The 22,537-nt window shown below is 39.7% G+C and overlaps 1 protein-coding gene across 5 annotated transcripts in view; it reads left to right on the forward strand.

The window, feature by feature from the left end:
• The window catches only part of ZNG1A (Zn regulated GTPase metalloprotein activator 1A), an 87,410-nt gene extending 69,662 nt beyond the window's left edge, over positions 1–17,748 (forward strand). For 4 of the 5 annotated variants that reach the window (XM_089692588.1, XM_089692589.1, XM_089692592.1 and 1 more), the window contains 4 exons: positions 12,917–12,985; positions 13,068–13,133; positions 15,243–15,366; positions 17,507–17,748. In XM_089692588.1, coding sequence (XP_089548714.1) covers positions 12,917–12,985; positions 13,068–13,133; positions 15,243–15,366; positions 17,507–17,565 — 318 coding nt within the window. In that variant the 3' untranslated portion in view covers positions 17,566–17,748. The remainder of the gene's footprint in view (positions 1–12,916; positions 12,986–13,067; positions 13,134–15,242; positions 15,367–17,506) is intronic. The other variant, XM_089692591.1, reaches the window with a different exon arrangement.
• Positions 17,749–22,537: the final 4,789 nt, after the last annotated feature.

The raw sequence follows: 22,537 nt of genomic DNA on the forward strand, positions 1-22,537 counted from the left end.
TGCAGCTAGCTGCCTTACTGCAAAAAAAAAAAAATCTGTGTGAGTTTCGGTATCCTACGTTTGTCATTGGCTAAGGAAGTTTAGGTGACATACAACTTGGCTATGGATACCACCATCTCCTAGTTAGGAAGCTTGGGAATGTACCAGGGGACTGTATCCCATTTAGAAGCTCTGTTAATGCTTTTTGACTCTGGCTGCAGTTGATTATATAAATTTTTGTTTTCAAATTTAGTGAACCTACCAACTTTACAGGATAGTTCACTTTCACATAGCAGTCCACAACCATGACATGCAGGAAAATAAGTAGTGAGTTACTTTAGTTTAGGGGCCTGGCAGGAAGGATATATGCACTCTTTGTGAAAGTGCACTTATCCTTTAACAGAACAGCAGTGTTTTCTGGATAGTTCTGATTAAATTTACTTGTTGATCCTCATGTCTAAAGTATTTTGAGTTCTATGGTTATACCATGTTTAAAATGACTACAATTTGAAAATCCGCAAAGAAGATTTTGAATAGAATGTTTATCAAATGTCACAGCTGTTGGGGGTATTCAGAGACCTGACTTGAGTATACTACAGTCCTATGACTGTTAGTATGGTGAGTTGCTTAGCGCTGAACTGTAGGAGTTGAGATGTCTCTGTCGATTGGGAGCAGTTGTTGTTTTGGATCATTACATAAAACAAGCTTTTTATAAGCTTTTTCTTTCACCCGGAACTACAGAAAGTAAACAGTCATTTCCTCCCTTTCCCTGAGATCCTTACCACCTATCAACCTGCAAATAAACATGTGAAGAGGTTCCACAGAAACCTAATATATACAGTTTTAGCTGAAGGGACCCTTGCTGGGGGAATTGGCACTTTTTCCTTTTTTATTGTAATGAGCCCTTTTATTTAGAAAAGAGTGAGCACCTCAAAAACATTGTACAAGTACAAATTCAGCTCTTAAACAATGTGATCCACAATAAAGAGCTTCCTGCAAGTTTCACAGTTAGCATCTCAATGCACCAGCAAGCAGTGAATGCCCATGGTGTGAACTTTCTTAATGAGTTCCTGCTTCTCCATGACATTGTATGTTGTTCCTCTAGATTGTTTGGCTTGCACTATATACTCTTAACATTATAACTAAGACTCTTTAAGAACAGCTTCTGACAAGATGATCTATTCAGTCATTGACATTTAAAGTGTAAAGTTATCTGTTGCTCTTTTATTTTTTATTTTGCTGAGAAGTAAAAAATGTTTTGCTGAGGTCCACAAAAAAAACAAAACGTTAAAGCGAAACTTCACCCAGAAGGAGAAGTTCCACTTGTCTACATTCTGCCTCTCTCCACTGCCACATTTGGCACTTTTTTTGGGGTAACGGGGTACCCACTACCACTACCGGTCAGATGCGCTGCGGCGATCTGAGCCAGAAGTTTGGCCCCCTCTTCTTCCCTGCAGCCTTCTGAGACACTTCACAGGTCCCAGAAGACTGCAGGACCATTCACAAAGTGCAGTGCGCCTGTGCAGTAGGAAATGGCTGTGATGCCGCAAGGCTTCACTACTGGTTTCCCTTACTTAAAGCATAGTTCCACTCACCGGTCAACAAATAAGTCAGCAGCTACAAAAACTGTGGTGCCGTGGTGCCTCCCCTGCAGCCTGTTTCACCGGCCATCCTGTATTCCAGGAGGCCGGCACCTTCAGTGTGGGCACCCTGCTGTGATAGCTTGTGGCTTCACAACTGGGTACCCACTGTGCATGCATGAGTAGTGCTGCGCTTCGTGAATGGTCCTGTAGTTTTCTGGGACCTGTCACGTGTTCCAAAAGACTACAGGGAGGGAGGGAGGAAGGACACCTTCCGCTTCCGATCGCCTAGGCGATCGGACCGGAAGTGTGAGCGGGTACCTGTCCATTTTGGGTACCTGCTCCACCCCCCTGCCCCCCAAAAGTGCCAATCCTTTATGGGGAGCGGGGGAGCAGTCCTTAAAGCAGAACTTCCCCTTTTGGGTGGAGCTCAGCTTTAAGATGCTGGCGCCTGCAGCCGAAGCCGATTGAAGAAATGGCTCAGGTAAAGACATTGCTGGATCCCTGGACAGGTAAGTCTCCTTTATATTAAAAGTCTGCAGCTACAGTATTTGTGGCTGCTGACTTTTAATTTTTTTGTGGTGAGCCTGGAGCTCCACTTTAAATAAATATATATACGCACTCTGGAGAGGGATGGTCATGCTTCCAGTGTGTATGTGTGCACATTCAGCACAGTGACGCTGAGCCTGACAAAAGTTCAAGATTGGCATCATTGAATAAAAGACTCTGTCCAGACAGTGTGCCTGTCACACAGAAGGGCATAGCAGCAAGCAGCGCTGTGCTCAGGGCTCAGTGTCACTGAAAAGCTTGCAGGCAGTTATAATAGATCTTGGGCTCAATTTACGAAGCTTTAACACCAGCCTCGGACACTCTGTGGCCAATTCAATAAGGAATTTGACACACATTTCTGGTGGTATGTATGAAACTGGAAGCCTTGCACCAAGTTCATAAAAAAACCTATAAGATTTCATTATTGGTACCAATGCATGTGACACATTCAAGTATTTCTTTGAAAAACTCTTACTGTATGGCGCTATTTTTATTTCAGATTCACAAAAAAAGTACCGCCTTATCAGTGATAAGAAAAGTGGCAGTACATAAGACCTCTATTCCATGTTGGAGCAAATTGTTAATTGTGTTGCATGTCTAATTTATGGCTTTGTATCTTTTCAGACAGTTTGTGATGAAATTTGTCATTAACCACTTCAACATCGGGACAATTCTGCCACTTCTCACGTATATAGTCAGGTCCATAAATATTGGGACATGGACACATTTCTAACATTTTTGGCTCTATACACCACCACAATGGATTTGAAATGAAACAAACAAGATGTGCTTTAACTGCAGACTGTCAGCTTTAATGTGAGGGTATTTACATCCAAATCAGGTGAACGGTGTAGGAATTACAACAGTTTGCATATGTGCCTCCCACTTGTTAAGGGACCAAAATTAATGGGACAGAATAATAATCATAAATCAAACTTTCACTTTTTAATACTTGGTTGCAAATCCTTTGCAGTCAATTACAGCCTGAAGTCTGGAACGCATAGACATCACCAGACGCTGGGTTTCATCCCTGGTGATGCTCTGCCAGGCCTCTACTGCAACTGTCTTCAGTTCCTGCTTGTTCTTGGGGCATTTTCCCTTCAGTTTTGTCTTCAGCAAGTGAAATGCATGCTCAATCGGATTCAGGTCAGGTGATTGACTTGTCCATTGCATAACATTCCACTTCTTTCCCTTAAAAAACTCTTTGGTTGCTTTTGCAGTATGCTTTGGGTCATTGTCCGTCTGCACTGTGAAGCAGCGTCCAATGAGTTCTGAAGCATTTGGCTGAATATGAGCAGATAATATTGCCCAAAACACTTTTGTCAGCAGTCACATCATCAATAAATACAAGAGAACCAGTTCCATTGGCAGCCATACATGCCCACTCCATGACACTACCACCACCATGCTTCACTGATGAGGTGGTATGCTTAGGATCATGAGCAGTTCCTTTCCTTCTCCATACTTTTCTCTTCCCATCACTGGTACAAGTTGATCTTGGTCTCATCTGTCCATAGGATGTTGTTCCAGAACTGTGAAGGCTTTTTTAGATGTCGTTTTGGAAAACTCTAATCTGGCCTTCCTGTTTTTGAGGCTCACCAATGGTTTACATCTTGTGGTGAACCCTCTGTATTCACTCTGTATATATATTCTGTATTCACTGGTGAAGTCTTCTCTTGATTGTTGACTTTGACACACATACACCTACCTCCTGGAGAGTGTTCTTGATCTGGCCAACTGTTGTGAAGGGTGTTTTCTTCACCAGGGAAAGAATTCTTCAGTCATCCACCACAGTTGTTTTCTGTGGTCTTCCGGGTCTTTTGGTGTTGCTGAGCTCACCGGTGCGTTCCTTCTTTTTAAGAATGTTCCAAACAGTCGTTTTGGCCACGCCTAATGTTTTTGCTATCTCTCTAATGGGTTTGTTTTGTTTTTTCAGCCTAATGATGGCTTGCTTCACTGATAGTGACAGCTCTTTGGATCTCATCTTGAGAGTTGACAGCAACAGATTCCAAATGCAAATAGCACACTTGAAATGAACTCTGGACCTTTTATCTGCTCATTGTAATTGGGATAATGAGGGAATAACACACACCTGGCCATGGAACAGCTGAGAAGCCAATTGTCCCATTACTTTTGGTCCCTTAACAAGTGGGAGGCACATATGCAAACTGTTGTAATTCCTACACCGTTTACCTGATTTGGATGTGAATACCCTCAAATTAAAGCTGACAGTCTGCAGTTAAAGCACATCTTGTTCGTTTCATTTCAAATCCATTGTGGTGGTGTATAGAGCCAAAAATGTTAGCATTGTGTCCATGTCCCAATATTTATGGACCTGACTGTATGTAAAAATGTTTTGTTTTTTTTTTTTGTTTTTTTTTTTGCTCGAAAATTACTCAGAACCTCCAAACTTTTATATACACCCTGTTTCAAATTATTATGCAAATGATATTTTTCTCATTTACCTAAATAATTGATGTAAATAACAGTCAGCATAATTCTCATGTTATCAACTATTAAGAGTACAATTCAAATTTTATTGAACAAACCTCCTAATAACAGGATTTTTTTTAAACATAAAAAACTTCCAATGCACTGTTCCAAATTATTACGCACAGTAAGTTTCAAAACACTTTATAGGTTGTAAAGAACTGAAAATTGTCATTTGTTGTGTTTGCAGCATATTTACTGAAATCAAAAGCTATTTCAATCAAACCTTTAACAACATTTTAACTTTTTAAACATTTTAACAGGTCACGTTACATTGTAATATAGGACCCCTTATTTGATAGCAGCTTCACAAGTCTTGCATCCTTTGAACTTGTGAGTTTTTGGACAGTTTCTGCTTGAATTTGTTTGCAAGATGTCAGAATAGCCTCCCAGAGCTGCTGTTTGGATGTAAACTGCCTCCCACCCTCATAGATCTTTTGCTTGAGGATGCTCCAAAGGTTCTCAATAGGATTGAAGTCAGGGGAGGATGGAGGCAACACCATGACTTTCTCTCCTTTTATCCCCATAGCAGCCATTGATGCAGAGGTATTCTTTGAAGCACGCGATGGTGTATTGTCATGCATGATAATGATTTTATTATGGAAAGCATAGTTCTTCCTTCTGTACCAGGGAAGAAAGTGGTCAGTCCTAAACTCCACATACTTTGCACAGGTCATCTTTACACCTTCGGGGACCCTAAAGGGGCCTTCCAGCTCTGTTCCCATGAGTCCGGCCCAAAACATGACTCCACCACCGCCTTGCTGACGTCGCAGCCTTGTTGGAACAGGGTGTCCATCCACTACTCTATCCATCTGGACCATCCAGGGTTGCACGGCACTCATCAGTGAACAGGACTGTTTGAAAATTAGTCTTCATGTATTTTTCTGCCCAATGCAGCCATTTCTGCTTGTGAGCATTGGTTAGTGGTGGCCGAATAGAAGGTTTATGCACAGTTGCAAGACTCTGGAGGACTCTACACCTTGATGTCCGTGGGACTCCAGAGGCACCAGCAGCTTCAAATATCTGTTTGCAGCTATGTAATGGTATTTTAGCAGCTGCTCTCTTGATCCGATGCATGGATCTGGCAGAAATCTTCCTCAATGTGCCTTTATCTGCACGAACCCGTTTGTGCTCTGAATCAACAAATATCTTATTAGTGCGATGATCACGCTTAAGTTTTCATGAAATATCTAATGTTTTCATACCTCGTCCAAGGCAGTGAACTATTTCACTCTTTTCGGCAGCAGAGAGATCCTTTTTCTTCCCCATATTGCTTGAAAATGGTGCTCTGCTTAATAATGTGGAACACCCTCGTTTAGTAGTTTTTCCTTAAATTGGGCTCACCGGCCCATCTAATTATCACAGGTGTCTGAGATTGTTTTCAGTGATCAAAAGAGCCCTGAGACACAATGCCATCCTTGAGTTAAACTGAAAAACAAAATATTTCATCTTTGTGACACTTAAATAGAATTTGCATAATAATTTGGAATAGGGTGTATATTAGCAGAGACCCTAGAGAATAAAATGGTGGTTGTTGCAATTTTTTATTTCACATTGTATTTGCTCAGCGTTTTTTTCAAGCACAATTTTTGTGGAAAAAAAACACTTGAATGAATTGCACGCAAACACTATATAATACCAAATTTTTTGGTAAAATATAAAAGATTATTATTATACAGGACAGTTTGCTCAGCGCTTTACATTATGGAGGGAGACCGTAACGTAACAATACTGTTCAATACAAGAGGGATTAGAGGGCCCTGCTCCTTGGAGTTTACAATCTAGGGGATGGTGTTATGCCGAGTAAATAGATTACGAACATGTCATGCTTTAAAATTGTGTACGCTTGTGGAATAGCGCCAAACAACGATACCTAAAAAATCTCTGTAGACAACGCTTTTACAAATTATCAGTTTAGCGTTACACAGGAGGTCTGGAGCTAAAATTATTGCCCTCGCCCCTTCTTGATATGTTAGAAGTGTTGTGTGATCACTGTTTATATGTGTGCGAGACTTCTGTATGTGTTCACATTTGCTTGTAAGCAAAGGGGGATTGGGGCACTTTAATTTTTTTTGTCTACATTTTTTTAATCAAATTTATTGCTATCGCAATGGATGAACAACATGGAGATCTTGGGTCAGTTTGCCATCAGTTGCATTGGTTCCGGGCTCCCTGGTTGGATGGGAGAGCCTGGGAAAGGCATCTATGGGAGAGTGGGGGATCCCTTTCCACCACCTGCAGAAGTGATCGAGTGGCTGGTGAGCAACTCAAATCACATCTGCCGCAAAGAGAATCGCCAGCTGCAAATTTTGATACCAGCATCGTCCTGATATAACCAGTTCACGCTCAGGACACCATACAATGTCCAATAAAAGTAATGATAATCAGCGCAAATACTGGACCAAAGTCTGAAAAGTCTAGTAGTATTTAGAAATAGTCCGGGTGACATGGATAAAGGGGGGGTCCGTGTAGCACTTTTGGCTAGCTCCATGCAGTATTGTAGCAGACTCTTCACTTCTTCTTCTTTTCTCCTTACATCATACAATGTCCACCCGGGGGAAGTGGGTAAGTTCCTCTGGAAATTATATTTGATACGATTCCATTACTCTCCCAACTTCTCCAAATAGCTTCTCTGCCTGTAAAATGTCACCACATCTCAGAAGAGATGCTTGTGACAGTTCTGTCAGAGTTGTGACAGATTCATATACATACCATACAGACATGTACATCCAGGGGCGGACTGACCATTCGAGCACTCGGGCACTGCCCGAGGGCCTGGGGTCAGTAGGGGGCCCCATAAAATGCCCCTGGTACCTTAGGTTTTTTTGGGTGTGCTTGAGTGTGGGCAAGGACACAGGGGCCCCATGATCTCCTATTGCCCGGGGGCCCCATGAGTTGTCCACCCCTGTGTATATCTATCTGTTGCAAATACCACTAGTTGTCGCAGTACTGCAAGACTGATTTCTGAAGAGTAACCACAACACTTTATGAATTCCAGAGATTATTTTCTGTAATGTTCAAATTTAACTTGGCCTAACTGAAAATGGCGGTCACTAAAAATAAGGATCCTTATCTTGGGTCTTAGCTTTGTGAATTGAACCTCCTGTTTGAAAATTAGTCAGCTGGCTCTGCTGGATTTTTGTATGCCTGTTTAAATTGTTTGGATGTTTATATGAGCTTTGTATATTAACAATGAGGGGACTGTAATAAAACTGAGGTAGGAAGAATCTGGAGCAGCTGTGCATAGTAAGCGGTCAGCTTTTAACTTCAGCTTGTTCAGTTTAGGTGACACTAAACTCTGGTTTAAAAAGCAAAAACAAATTATCAAGTATGTACTCTTAACTTAATATAGTACCTTCTATTGCTCTCAGCCTCCTCCAAATCCCTCTGGTTTTTTGCTGCTGTGATCTGACTTCCTGTTAGAGGTTGACTACATGCATTCTCTTTGGTCCTACTGTATTTAGGAATGTAGCCACCACTGAGATTAGTTGTGTGCACAGAGCATGCACATACCTGCAACTATCCTGTACTTCTCTAAGCAAACAGGAACGGGAACAAAAGTAAAAGGGAAAAGGAGAGGTTCTGGAGCTCACGGAGGACAATAAAAGGAGAGGTTCTGGAGCTCACGGAGGACAATAAAAGGAGAGGTTCTGGAGCTCACGGAGGACAATAAAAGGAGAGGTTCTGGAGCTCACGGAGGACAATAAAAGGAGGCAGAAAGACATAGAAAGGATTTCATGAAAAGTAAATTAGAGGGCCAATAAGTAGTAGATGTGTATGGATTATTTTTGGAAAAGAAGGATTTTTCTGTAGTGTCACTTAAAGCTTTAAAAAGGAAATATAAAAGCTGATTGGCTGCCATGCACATCTTCTGCAGATTGCGGCTGCTCATTGTTTCTTACTTCCCCTCAAAGTTTCTGGATGCAATACACTAAGGATATTTGTACAGTAAATCAGACATCCCACAAACATTCTTTGAAGGAGAATCTTTTAGGTCCATGTGTCTTACATTTCTCCCTTGAATTACCCGTATTTGCTTTTTTTACAATTCTTTACTGGATCATTTCTTTTAGCCCTATCCACTTTTTCAAATTAGTTGGGTTGCCATGGGTGATCTGGAGCCTCCGTTTAAATGGGCAAAAAAAGCTGCAGGAATTCCATTACCTGATTGTAACTGCCAATCAAGCATGGTCAATACTATACATGCCAGTTAAAACTCTTGAAAGAAGCCATTCATGCATATATTGTTTAAGCCCAAATATTTTGATAAATGAATCAGGAAAAAAGGCGAATGTCATTTAAAAAGGGAAATTAATCTGCACAAATTATATATATTTTTGTAGGTAAAAAAAGCATCACAAACCAAAAATGCTATTTTAATTCATTTTTAAATTCAAAACAAGCTCGCTCGTCCACCCATGTCTCCATGCTTTATTTTTCTGAGAAATCATTTTGAAAAACACCCCCTGGCATTTCTGGCCATGGTCATCTTGAGTATGGGCAAATAATTCATGTATCATTTACTTTCTGGAATCCATCTGCCCTTAGCTCAGACAAAGGCGGATCTGAGAACCCTCCCTCCCCTGAAGACTGCTGGGATGTATGACATCATTTTCCTAGGCATGGAAACCAGGAAGTAACTCAAGAAATGCAAAAAAAAAAAAATGAAACCAAGTAAATATGATATGCTTCTAGCATTAGTAAATAGATAGGAAACTATAAGGATTACAAATAGTCATGTTAAGAGAGTGAAGTTCCACTTTAAATTCCACTTGAGTATGAGACTATAGGATTTGTCAAACATCCAAATGTTCATGGTGGCATCACGTGAATGACCAAGGCCAGTGCTAGACTATTTTGTGCCCTAGGCAAGACCATCTACTTGCAACCCCCACCTAATAAATAAATAAAACTTCACCTGTTGTTCTACATCACCCCTCCTAGCACACATCCTCTTTCCCTTCAAATTTTCTATCCTAGCACAAATCCTCTCCCCCAAATCCTTCTCCTAGCATAAATCCCCACAATCTTGCCTCCTAGCACAAATCCCTCTAAATTTCCCTCCTCCTTGCACAACCCCATCCAGATTACCCTTTGAAGCACAAATCCCCTTCTCCTAGCATCCCCCCTGCCAATACAGACCCCCCCCATCCCACCCTCCTAGCACACATATCCCCCCCCCCCCCCCCCGATACCCCTCGCCTAGAACACATTCCCTCTCCCAGTACAAATTCCTCCCTGCAATTCCCCTCCTAACACAAATCCCGCCGCAATCCCCTCTCCTAGCATAAATCCCTCCATTCCCCTCTTCCAGCACCAATCCCCTTCCTTCAATCCCCCCACCTAGGACAAATTCCCCCAAATCCCTCCTCTAGCTAAACCCCCCTCCAAATTACTCTTCCTAGTATAAAATCCACCCCCCCCCAAACCTCCTTTCTACTCCTAGCAAGTAGCCCCCCTCATCCCCCCTCCTGCACAAACCTCTGATCTCAGTACAAGACCAGCCTGGGGGCACAACTGAAATCTGGAGGACACAGCCCCAGCAACCCCCTAGATCCGGCCATGGCCGAGAGTAGGGAAACAATCGGCCTTAGCTGCGCCCTAAGTGGTAGTACGCCCTAGGCAGCTGTCTAGTGGTATCACTGACCCTGTGAATGACTGCTGTTTGTTTGTTTGAAATCTATGGCTATTTGTCATTTGGATAAAGGTACCCTTCCTTTCTGTACTGTTAGCTTCTTGTGGGCAGATGTGTCCTGATTTACAATATGCATTGTCAAAAGGATTAGCAGCAGTTTGCTGCTGATAGTGTCTAAAGGTTTGTGATGTGTGGATAATTATCATGGTGTTTAGGTCTTTAAAGATCTTGGGTGGCTAATATTTATTCATTTAAATCTGCATAGCTATCTAGTATCCCTTCAAGTAGTACTTTTTTTTTAGCAATTTTTGAGGTCACAGCTAGTGGTAGTGAGTTGAGCTTAAATGGCATTGGCACAGCTTGTCAGGTAGGAATGACCTTCTGCCCGACAGACATAGTATAGTTCTGACCCTTCACCAGGGAAGGAGGAAACAGCAGGTAAGCAAGTAGCCAGTAGTGTGTTCAGGTAGGTAGCCACTGAATACCAATGAAGGGAAATTGGGGGGATATATATTACTACCATTGACACCAATAAGGAGTGTGTGTGTTGGGGGGGGGGGGGGGGGGGAATTCATATTTTTTTCTGACAGTAGTGGATCAAGTGAGGCTTATTATTGCAGGTACTGTCACTGACACCATACTTGGGGGCGAATATTACTGCTGTCTGTGACACCAATGAAGGAGGTTTTATTACTATGGTCACTGACCGCAATGAAAAAAGAGCTATTACTGCTACTACTGATCTCAATGAAAGGAAGGGGGTGGGGGATATTTACGCTGCCACTGATACCAGTGAACGAAAGGTTATTACTACTGTCACTGACACCAATGAAGGAGGGGTCTTACTGCTGCCATTGACACCAATGAAGGAGGGGTTATTATTACTGACACCAGTGAAGGAGGGATTAATACTACTGACAGCAATGAAGGAGGGAATAATACTGCTGACACTAACAGCAATAAAGGAGGGGTTATTACTGCTGTCACTGACATCCAATGAAGGAGGGCCTATTACTGTTGCCAAAGACCCCATTAAAGGGGATGCTATTATTTGTGCCACTGACAAACCATACTGTCACTAACACCAGTGAAATGGAGCTTTTTATCGCTGACCTGAATGTGACTTCCCAGAAACCAATGTGTGGCGGTCCACAGATGTAAAACTGTCAGTGCACCAAATATTCTAGGATTTATTAAAACTTTATTGTTCTAGACACATTAATAACATAGCCCTGCCTGGGACCTCCCTATCTGATGTATTTCATGTCATAAGCCAACTTAGATTGTAAGCTCCAAGGAGCAGGGCCCTCCTAACCCTCTTGTATTGAACTGTATTGTTGCTGTATTGTCTCCCGTTATATTGTACAGCGCTGAGCAAACTGTTGGCGCTTTATAAATCCTGTATAATAATAAGCCTGATGGCTTCGCTATTCATGGTTCTGGATAAATCACATATTATTGAATGCTGGAATACTCAATAGATATATCAATAGGAAGCAAAGCTTTGACATTTTTTTATAGGGATAATCTTCATTTCCTGACAGTAGAACAACACCATTGGTGGTAGAAAACTACAACAAACTTGAATTTTGACCACAATCAAGCATTTACTGTATATATACATATATGCATGCGGTTTAAATATGCTGGTTTTTGTTTTTTTTTTTTTTGAGAAAAATAATAAAGCAAAAGGCTGCAAAGGAAAATTAGCATTTGTGTTTTTCTTGAGGAAGGGTTATTTGTTTAACAGAAACCTATTTACATTGGCTTGCAGTTTGTCACTTAGGGTTGGGTTTGTGAGTACACGTTAGTGTTTACTTTAGCACCAAACAGATTAAAGAACATTATTGCCTCAGATGAGCTGTAATGAGGGCAATATTTTCTCTCAAGGGAAGAAAGCTTACTGTAATATGGTCTAAGGAGGAGACCGTGAAAAGGTGTGAACTGTTGTCACAGCAGTTCAGTGCACCATTCCCAAACCTTCATTGATCTTTTTGCAGTTCCGTAAGTGAACATAACACTGTACTAAAAACAACAGGTCTACTTCCTTACATTACATTAACATGCACACTAGAAGAACCAGAGAAACAGCTGCTTCTTCATGGGGGTTCTGGAAAGTAGCCACTTTGGTTGGAAAGTGGCATTATCTTTTTATCTTGCATTGTGTTCTAAAGTTGCGGGTATTATAGTATTCAAAAACTGATAAGGAGAATTTTAAAGCAGACCTTTCATGGAAATGTAAAGTCCTGTTACTTCCTAGCACCTGCCCCCCACCCAACCCAATGTAAGAATGTTAATTTTAAAAAATAAGAGAAAAAAGTAACTGATACTCGCTCACCTTATACCACAGCTTCCATCCACTTCACATTTGTCACTTCATTGCAGGATTCTGGCATGGCAGTCTTTTGAAAATGCATTCTTGATTATATTTTGTTTCAGTGTGGTTCATGCAGTGATTAACTTGAAGTAATACAATCAAAAAACTAAGATCACAGTACTTTTTGTTCAATTTTGAAACAGGTAGTGTGTTGCACTATGAATAGATTTCAGTGTGGTTTATGCAGTGATAAACTTGAAGTAATAAAATCACAAAACTAAGATCACAGTACTTTTTGTTCAATTTTGAAACCAGTGTGTTGCACTATGAATTGCAGTAATTTGTACCTACTACTAATTTTCGCAGAGCATTGTCACCGCTACATTTGAGGTTGTTGGAAATGTCATCGAAGAGCATCTCAATGTATTTGTTCAGGTAAGAAGAAAACCTTTTCAAACTGTAAGTGTGTGTTTTTTATATGCAAATAATTTGTTCATAATTTTTTTTCACTTTTCAGAATTTGCTCTGGGAAAAGAATATAAAAAACCCGAATGGAATTCCCATGGAGGTTATAAGGTTAAAGGTGGGTTGTTGTAGTGTTAAGTCTCTATAGTACGCAAAATGGTGTATGTAACTGCTATCCTTCTGCAATTATGGGTCAGAATGGCTTCAGGACAACATTGTGGCAGCTTTTAGCTAGGGGCAGAGTACATTGGCTACCGTCTAGACTGTGAATTGGCGTACAGGAGGAGTCTGCCTTGAGAGCAGGTTGGAAGAACATGGGTTGCATCAGGAATACCTGCCAAGCTTTCAAATTTACAACAAGATAAAATCCTAAAATATCATGTTACTAGCAATTAAAGTATTACTAAACCCATGACCCCACAGTCACTATATCTGGTCTCCCACAGCACACAGAACTTGGAAATGCAATTATTTTAGTAAATATAAACTGCTAAATACTTTCTCATCAGCAGTATATAGCAATCTTGTGACTTCTATCAGTGTCCAGCAGAGCACTAGTTAAGGCTTATAGGAGGCGTTTTCATTCTTCCCTGATTGTCCTATGATGCTATATTTCCCCCGACCCTCTTTCTAGGCAGCGCTGATTGGCCCTGTGCTGATCACATGCACTCTACCAAGAAAACAAAATGCTTTAGCAATACACACCAAACTGAGCATGTACAGCCTGCCCCCAAGGCTCTGTTCTATTAGCAGATGGATTGGGGACTATAGAAGAAGGGGAGGATCCGAGAAGACAGGATTATACATCCTTTTTACACAATGCAGAGGATTAACCACTTAAGTTTCACAGTGAGTATAACAAGCATAGTTTACTGCATATACAGACTGATTTTACTGTTGTGGGTTTAGTAACACAAGTTTGAAATTAAGTAGAGAGGTATGCTATTGCTATGCCTGGTTGAGAAATTAGACTTTAGTAGGAGTGTTTAATCTCCAAGTTGTGTTAAAAAAAAAAAAAAGTCATGAGAATATTTGATACAACTTCAACAATGTTTTATTACTGTTTGATATACAATTTGTCAACAAAGCATTTCATAACATCATTAGAAACAGGGTAATACAGGAGGCTGAATTGTGAGTACAATAGGGGTCTAAACTGCTTCATCAGTACCTTTGAAGCTTCACAGATATTTTTGTTGCAGGTTGTTGTACTGTGGAAACAAACAAAAAAATAATACATCCAAATTCGACTATAAACAATAGACAATTAACAATATATGACAATAAAATCTGTCCATAAATGCAAAATGAGAGGGGAAAAATATATAAATATGTAACATTTTGTAGCATCCACGAAGATCTTCTCCCAGATCGGTGGGGCTTATTACTTGCCCCCTAGGTTTGGGTTAGACTTGTGTTGTCGAGGTGGTAGAAGGGTAGGAGTTTTTGTATAATTTTTTTTTTATTTCCCCCTCCTTTTGCTGGTACAGACCGACTTTGTCTTCATATATTCTGTTATTTGTCTTTTGTTTATTATGGAATTTGCATGTATTATTTTTCTGTTTGTTTCTACAGTAACCTTCAACAAAAATATCTGAGGCTTCAAAGGTCCTGATAAAGCAGTTTGTTCTGTGAAACGCATAGCCTCCTGTTTTACCTTGTTTTTAATGATGTTAGGATATGTCTTTTTGGCAAATTTTATACCAAAATGTAATAAAACTATTGACGTTTCATTCATAGAAGCTGTTATGAATGAAAAATGATCTATGAATGAAGTATGGACAGACGATTGAAAGGTCCCCCCCTCCATTCATAGGTCACGTTTCATTCATAGATGTTCTAGTACAGCTTCTATGAGTGGAGTGGCTGGGCGGAAAGAGTGTGCATAGTCCTGCACTCTTGATGAGTGCCTGTCTCAACGCTTAACCCCAGCGGCACCAAAGATTATGGCAGCAGGGGTAGGGCGGGCATCAGAGGAGGAAGATTTCAAGAAATGCAGCAGCCAACAGCACAAAGGATACATGGGATTAAGTATTAATAAGTAATGTCTCTCTTTTTTTTTTTTTTTTTTAAAACTAAACTTTTGCTTTAAGGATCTTGACAAAAGGAAATAAATGTTTTATCTAATTCATACAACTTGACATGCTATGCATACTAATTTTTCCCTGTTGTATTCCTTTTTGTGACTTTTGTTCTGCATTAGTAACGGTCATCTTTGTCTAAGCAGGGCCTGCTGTCATTGAAGGATAAATCAAATCAGGTGATTATACAGGGAGTTCATGAGCTCTATGATCTAGAAGAGACCCAAGTAAACTGGCAGGGGGAAAGACTAAATCGCATGGTGTTTATAGGTAACTCTTCTTTTTCTAAATATATATATAAAAAAAAACTTGTTAGGCTGTATTTATAAAACAGGTCAATATTGTAGATTAATTGAAGCATATAAAAGGATGGAGTGCATGTGTTTTACTGAAAAAACAATATTGCCAATTGGCCATACAATATTATACCAACATTGCCACTAGTGCTGGTGGCTCCGTTCATATTGCATTAACACAAGGTAAGTACAGAGCCTAATGTTTGACTAGAATCAGCTGTTTTTAACTTATCACACTAAGGCTCCATGCATACTAACATTTTTTTGCTCCTATACAGCTAAATAGTGTTATCCTTTGTGTCCATGCACACTACTTTAGACTATTGGCATTTTTTGAGCTTCAGCTACAAATCAGTAGTGAGACCTCATCTGGAATATGTAGTTCAGTTTTGGGCACCAATTCACAAAAAGAACATTGGGGAAGTGGAGAAAGTACAGAGAAGGGCAACCAAACTGATACAAGGCAGGAAGAGATCAGCTATGAGGAAAGATTAGAGGAACTGAGGAGATATGATTATCAGTGGTTCATATAGTGAACTCAGTGTAGAGCTATTCACCCTGAGGTTGTCACAGAAGACAAGGGGACACTCTTTTCTGGGGGAAAAGAAATTTAATCTCCATACATGGAAAGGTTTCTTCACAGTATGAGATGTGAAGATCTGGAATAGACTCCCAACAAGAGTTGGTTCTGGCCAGCTCAGTGGATTGCTTTAAAAAAGGCCTGGATTCATTCTTGGATACACAGAATATAACTGGATATAACATTTATAGGTAAAGTTGATCTAGGGAATATCCGATTGCCTCTCGGGGGATCAGGTAGGAATTTATTTCCCTGCAGGAGCAAATTGGATCATGCTTTGCTGGGTTTTCTGCCTCCCTCAACTGTGGGTATAGGTTTATAACTTGTTTTTTTGGGGGGGTTTTATGGTTGAACTGGGTGGGCTTTTGTCTTTTTTCTGCCAGAGTAACTATGTAGCTTCTAGGAGCAGAAAGAAAATGTAGAGTTTTTTTGGAGCATTCTTCCAACAGAAAAAAATGCTAAACTCTGCTAAACACTACTAAAACGCTACTAACAGCTTTTTTTCTGGCTTTTTCTTTTTTTTTTTTTTTTTCTACATGTACTGTAAAAACGCTAATAAAACACAAATGCTACTAAAAAATGCTATTACCAGCATTTTTTTTATCCAGCCTTTTTTTTACCTTAAAAAATGCTAATGTGCATGGACACCAAAAGTACAAGGTATGGGGACCATGGCTTCCTTGTACCAAGGCAACATACAAGTGTAAGTTTATACTGTGTGTGTGTGTTTTGCAACATTACTATGGAAGACTGGTTTGGAAGTTCAGGCAAACATTGACCTTGTTGCCTATGACAGAGAGTGGGATGGCAGCTGTTACTTCAGACACCTTAGTGAAGGTATACGCTGCTGGTGTGCATGGGGGAAGTGTTGTACCTTACAGTTGAGTGAATCCTTAAAGCAAATATGAAGAGGCATAGTGTAAATAAGACAGTTTAAGTTAAGTTGAACACGCACAGTAGGTATTGGCAAATATTCCTAAAAAGAAAATGAATATTTATATTTCCTTACACAGTTAACATAACCTGAACTTTTTTTGGTTAACAAAATCATCTCTCACAGAACAGTTTTCTTAACAAATGTCTTTATTTATGAACTGTTTTTGGCTTTGGAACTATATTACCTTTTTTTTATTACAGACATTTTGATAAAGAAGGCCAGTTGCACTTACTTGAAATAAAACAAGTAAAACTTGTTGATGCAGTTCTTCACTCTAGAAAAAAAAAAATTAAAAGTCAGCAGCTACAATTTCTGTAGCTGTTGACTTAAAAAAGGGGCACTTACCTGTCCAGGGATCCAGTGCCTCACCTGGGCTAGTTCTTCACTAGTCCCCGGGTTCCCGACACTGACATCTTTAGTGTGGAAAGCCAACTGTGACAATTTGGTTGCTTATGTCTTTCATGTTTTTCAGAAAATGCTTTTTGCACTTTTGAACACTTTTTTTTCTGCTGATGCAAAAACATTTTCTACCTTTATTCTAGTTTTAATTACATGCAAAAATAAAATATCTTTATTATGTCTATTTTTCAATTCCAGGGAGACATCTGGATAAGGACATACTCAAACAGCATTTCCTATCTGCTCTGGGACATTGATGGCCATTGTTTGTGAACATGTTATTTTATTCTGAGACTCATTTTACTAAGACAATGTAGCCATTTATAAGTAATGGTGCTTCAAAGCAGTCCTAAAGTATATTTGTATGTATTGATCCATTTTACTTAAAAAAAAAAAATTGAAAATAAGGAAGAATAAAGATTCTGTTTTATGAAACCCAAGTCTTTAGTGGTTAGTGATATATAGTGTAAAAAAAAAAACCAGGTCTCATGAGGGTGCACAGAAAGTGGACACTTTTCTGTTACTTTTCATTTTAAAGCAGGTAATAATTTTAGGACAGTATGTATAATGTATATGCTTGTACATACAGAATAATATTTTATGTATAGCAGGGGTAGGAAAACTTTGATCCTCCAGTTGTAGTTGAACAAGTCCCATGAGTAATTGGAAATCTCCAATTGGACAGCTACTAGCAGAGGCATGATGAGACTTGCTAGAGGGCCGCAGTTTGCCTACTTCTGATGTATAGTATGGTATGCTGCATTTAATAATAATAATTTAGATAATGTCTTCTAGACATGTCTCAGTTGCCAAAGTTGGGTATTACGTATTTTTCCAGTACAGCTAACAAATGGCAATATGCCTATTTGGTGATTTCAGATAGACATTTGTTAGATTTTTCTCACGTGACTAATTTTTATGCATAACATTTTAGATGGTATACACTTACGCCTGAAGTAATTCTTTCTAAATGCATACTCTGATGAACCTGTTAGCAGTGTCAGAGAGAAGATGCCATTTATGCCTAAGGCTTGTGTCCAGTGTATACTTGTTTGATACAGATTTACTTTGCAAGTGACTGTAGCCAGGTTATGGGCTGTCAAATGTTCACATATACTTAAAAAGTAATTCACTGGCTTTAAAACAAGCCCTTGCTGACCTTTGTTGCAGGTACTTTGGAGCAATTATTCTTCAAAGTTCACAACAGCTCACCCTGCTCCCCTCTCCCATCAATGACTTGGCAACCTTCCAGACATCTAATCTCTAATGTAGAGTGAGTGCATTGTTGGGGAGGAGGGTAAGGTTTGAGCTGCTAAAGTGGGCATTTGTGACAGCTTCAATGCTTTTACTGTGAACTTTCAGGATGAATTGTTTCACAGTGACTACAGCCACCGAGGATAATGAGCACTTGCTTAAAGTTCATTTATTGCTTGTTAATAGTATGTAAATGAGTGGTTGTCCATAGCCTTACTACAGGTTCATTTTAAAGTAAAGTGTCTTAGGGAAAATAAATTCTAAGCTCCTTTTGAGGGCAAGGCTTGATGTGACTGATTCAGCGTTCTTTATGAAGAACTTCAGAAGAGGTATTATGTTTAGACTCACTTGTTTATTTTTTAATTAGTATAAAGTGTCTCACTTGATTCTGCAGACTGTTTAGGATTACCTTATTAAATAAAAATGCTATTGTAACATGTACATTACATACAGTCATTTTGTCACTACTGTGCTGACTGTTCAAGATCCAGCTTTCTAAAAACCTAAAAAAACTCTGCCATGGCAGCAGTACCACACACAGAATTATTCAGGTCCCTGTGCATTTTGTTCCAGTTCTGCCAATTCTTTAAATGGCAAAAGTCACAGCAGTGGTAGCCCCATAGACTTCTGTTGTGGAGTGCATTAAAAATGTATTTTAGTGATCTTTTTATACAAATAAAAAATAAACATAATACAATGTAATACAGCATTTTATTTGGGCACACTAAATTTTAAATAATTATCAGCAATATTGATTTCTTTCAGTCTTATGCAGTTGTCTGTTTTATAGTGTTGGAGATTTAATATGCAGTTGTCTGCTATAGCGTTGTATGTTATATATGCATTCTGTGAATTTAAAGGAAACCTGTAATAAGAATAACATGTACAGTGGGGATCGAAAGTTTGGGCACCCCAGCTAAAAATTTGTATTAATGTGCATAAAGAAGCCAAGGAAAGATGGAAAAATCTCCAAAAGGCATCAAATTACAGATTAGACATTCTTATAATATGTCAACAAAAGTTAGATTTTATTTCCATCATTTACACTTTCAAAATAACAGAAAACAAAAAAATGGCATCTGCAAAAGTTTGGGCACCCTGCAGAATTTATAGCATGCACTGCCCCCTTTGCCAAGCTGAGACCTGCCAGTGTCATGGATTGTTCTCAATCATCGTCTGGGAAGACCAGGTGATGTCAATCTCAAAGGTTTTACATGCCCAGACTCATCTGACCTTGCCCCAACAATCAGCACCATGGGTTCTTCTAAGCAGTTGTCTAGAAAACTGAAACTGAAAATAGTTGAGCGCACACAAAGCTGGAGAAGGCTATAAGAAGATAGCAAAGCGTTTTCAGATGTCAATATCCTCTGTTCGGAATGTAATTAAGAAATGGCAGTCATCAGGAACAGTGGAAGTTAAAGCAAGATCTGGAAGACCAAGAAAAATATCAGACAGAACAGCTCGCAGGATTGTGAGAAAAACAATTCAAAACCCACGTTTGACTGCACGATCCCTCCAGAAAGATCTGGTAGACACTGGAGTTGTGGTACACTATTCCACTATAAAGAGATACTTGTACAAATATGGTCTTCATGGAAGAGTCATCAGAAGAAAACCTCTTCTACGTCCTCACCACAAAAATCATCGTTTGAACTTTGCAAATGAACATATAGACAAGCCTGATGCATTTTGGAAACAAGTTCTGTGGACCAATGAGGTTAAAATTGAACTTTTTGGCCGGAATGAGCAAAGGTACGTTTGGAGAAGGGGCACAGAATTTAATGAAAAGAACCTCTGTCCAACTGTTAAGCATGTGGTTAGATCAATCATGCTTTGGGGTTGTGTTGCAGCCAGTGGCACAGGGAACATCCCACGAGTAGAAGGAAAAATGGATTCCATAAAATTTCAGAAAATTTTGGATGGTAACTTGATGCCATCTGTGAAAAAGCTGAAGTTAAAGAGAGGATGGCTTCTACAAATGGATAATGATCCTAAACACACCTCGAAATCCACGGGGGATTACATCAAGAGGCGTAAACTGAAGGTTTTGCCATGGCCTTCACAATCTCCTGACCTCAACATAATTGAAAATCTATGGATAGACCTTAAAAGAGCAGTGCGTGACAGACAGCCCAGAAATCTCAAAGAACTGGAAGACTTTTGTAAGGAAGAATGGGCAAAGATACCTCAAACAAGAATTGAAAGACTCTTGGCTGGCTACAAAAAGCGTTTACAAGCTGTGATACTTGCCAAAGGGGGCAGTACAAGATATTAACTCTGCAGGGTGCCCAAACCTTTGCAGACGCCATTTTTTTGTTTTCTGTTATTTTGAAAGTGTAAATGATGGAAATAAAATCTAACTTTTGTTGACATATTATAAGAATGTCTAATCTGTAATTTGATGCCTTTTGGAGATTTTTCCATCTTTACTTGGCTTCTTTATGCACATTAATACAAATGTTTAGCTGGGGTGCCCAAACTTTTCGATCTCCACTGTATGTGGCCATTGCTGGCCTCTTATTCTGAAAATACTTGTTGCCTGGCTGTCACTTACTTGCTTTAATACTAGAACAAGCATGCAGACATTTTAGCTTACGCTGACCTTCCTGCTGTGCATACTTGTTCCAGGCTAGCGACTTAAACTGTGGGCCAGCATACCAGACAATCAACAAGCACTTTCAGAAGACGGTCAGGAATAGCAATTGCTAGATTTCTTTTATGAAAAGTAAACAATCAGGGTCAGTAATGTAAAAAGTGCACGAATCTCTAGCTTGCTCACATCTTACAAAGTCAGGTATTCCATTCAATGAGCCAAATATTCCAGTCAGTTCATGAAGAAACTGACCTGCCCTGTCAAATAAAAATCGTACAATTTTTCTGAAAAAATAAACCTACAGATTGATAAAGGCCCCTATCAGACTATGGTAAGTTTGATCATTTAAAAATTGAAGAGAATTCAGTACTGCTGCTACCTTGCTCAGCATAGGACATTCTCATTGGCATCTTGATAAGCTTTGTGTTTAGTGCTTTTCTTATAGTAGAATTAATGAAGGATGGTTTAAGTGGAAAGTTACTGTTGGATGAAACTACAGCTCTTCAAAAACATGGGGTGAATTTACTAAAGGCAAATAGACTGTACACTTTGCAAGTGCAGTCGCACTCCTTTTCCCCAGAGCTTAGTGAATGCGGTGAAACTTAATTTTGCAAAGAATAGTCAGGTGCAAGGAAAATAAAACAATATTTTGTTTGCACATAATTGGATGATAGAAATTTACCAAGCTCTTGAAGAAAAGTAGTGTAACTGCACTTAGCATGCACAGTCTATTTGCCTTTAGTAAGTCCACAACATTGTGTGTGTGTTTGTTAGGTTTTCTAAAGACCATTTCATTGTTCCAGAGTGCCATCAAATTGCAACAGGAGGCTGAACATTGCAGACCTACAGCAATCATCTCATCCTAGATGGGAAACCTAGAAGGAGATAATATGGTGGAAGTCTTTGCTGCCTCAGGACCCACGTTGGTTTGCAGTACACTCCCCCCATACAAAATACTAAATGGTTAATAACAATTTGAAAATCCTTAACATTTAGAAGAAAAGTCTAATTGAATTTTTATGACCTCATCAAGATAACAGCATCTGCTCTGCCAAGGAGGTGGTGTAACGGCCGGGAATATATCATATCCTCTCCTCTCCTCTGTCTCTGCAGTAAAAGGAAACTACAGTTCCCACCAAGCACAGGGAATTGTAGTGAATGTGGGCAGGTACATTAGAATGTGTCTGAGAGTCTCTGTGTGCCCACCACTGCAAGTGGGGCTGAATTACATCACTACTACCTGGAGAAAGAACTAGAGAAGCGATGTTCCAAGACCAGTGCCTTGGGGAAGAGGAGGCATAGAAGTTACTGGTCTTACAAACAGGAAAACAAATACAATTAACGGTTTGATTTGAAAATGAATAGGCTATTTCGGAGCAACT

This window comes from Staurois parvus, unplaced genomic scaffold (genome assembly GCF_062004578.1).
Source record: "Staurois parvus isolate SC_StPar_1 unplaced genomic scaffold, SC_StPar_1.0 ptg000596l, whole genome shotgun sequence".
In the NCBI taxonomy this organism is placed as follows: Eukaryota; Metazoa; Chordata; class Amphibia; order Anura; family Ranidae; genus Staurois; species Staurois parvus.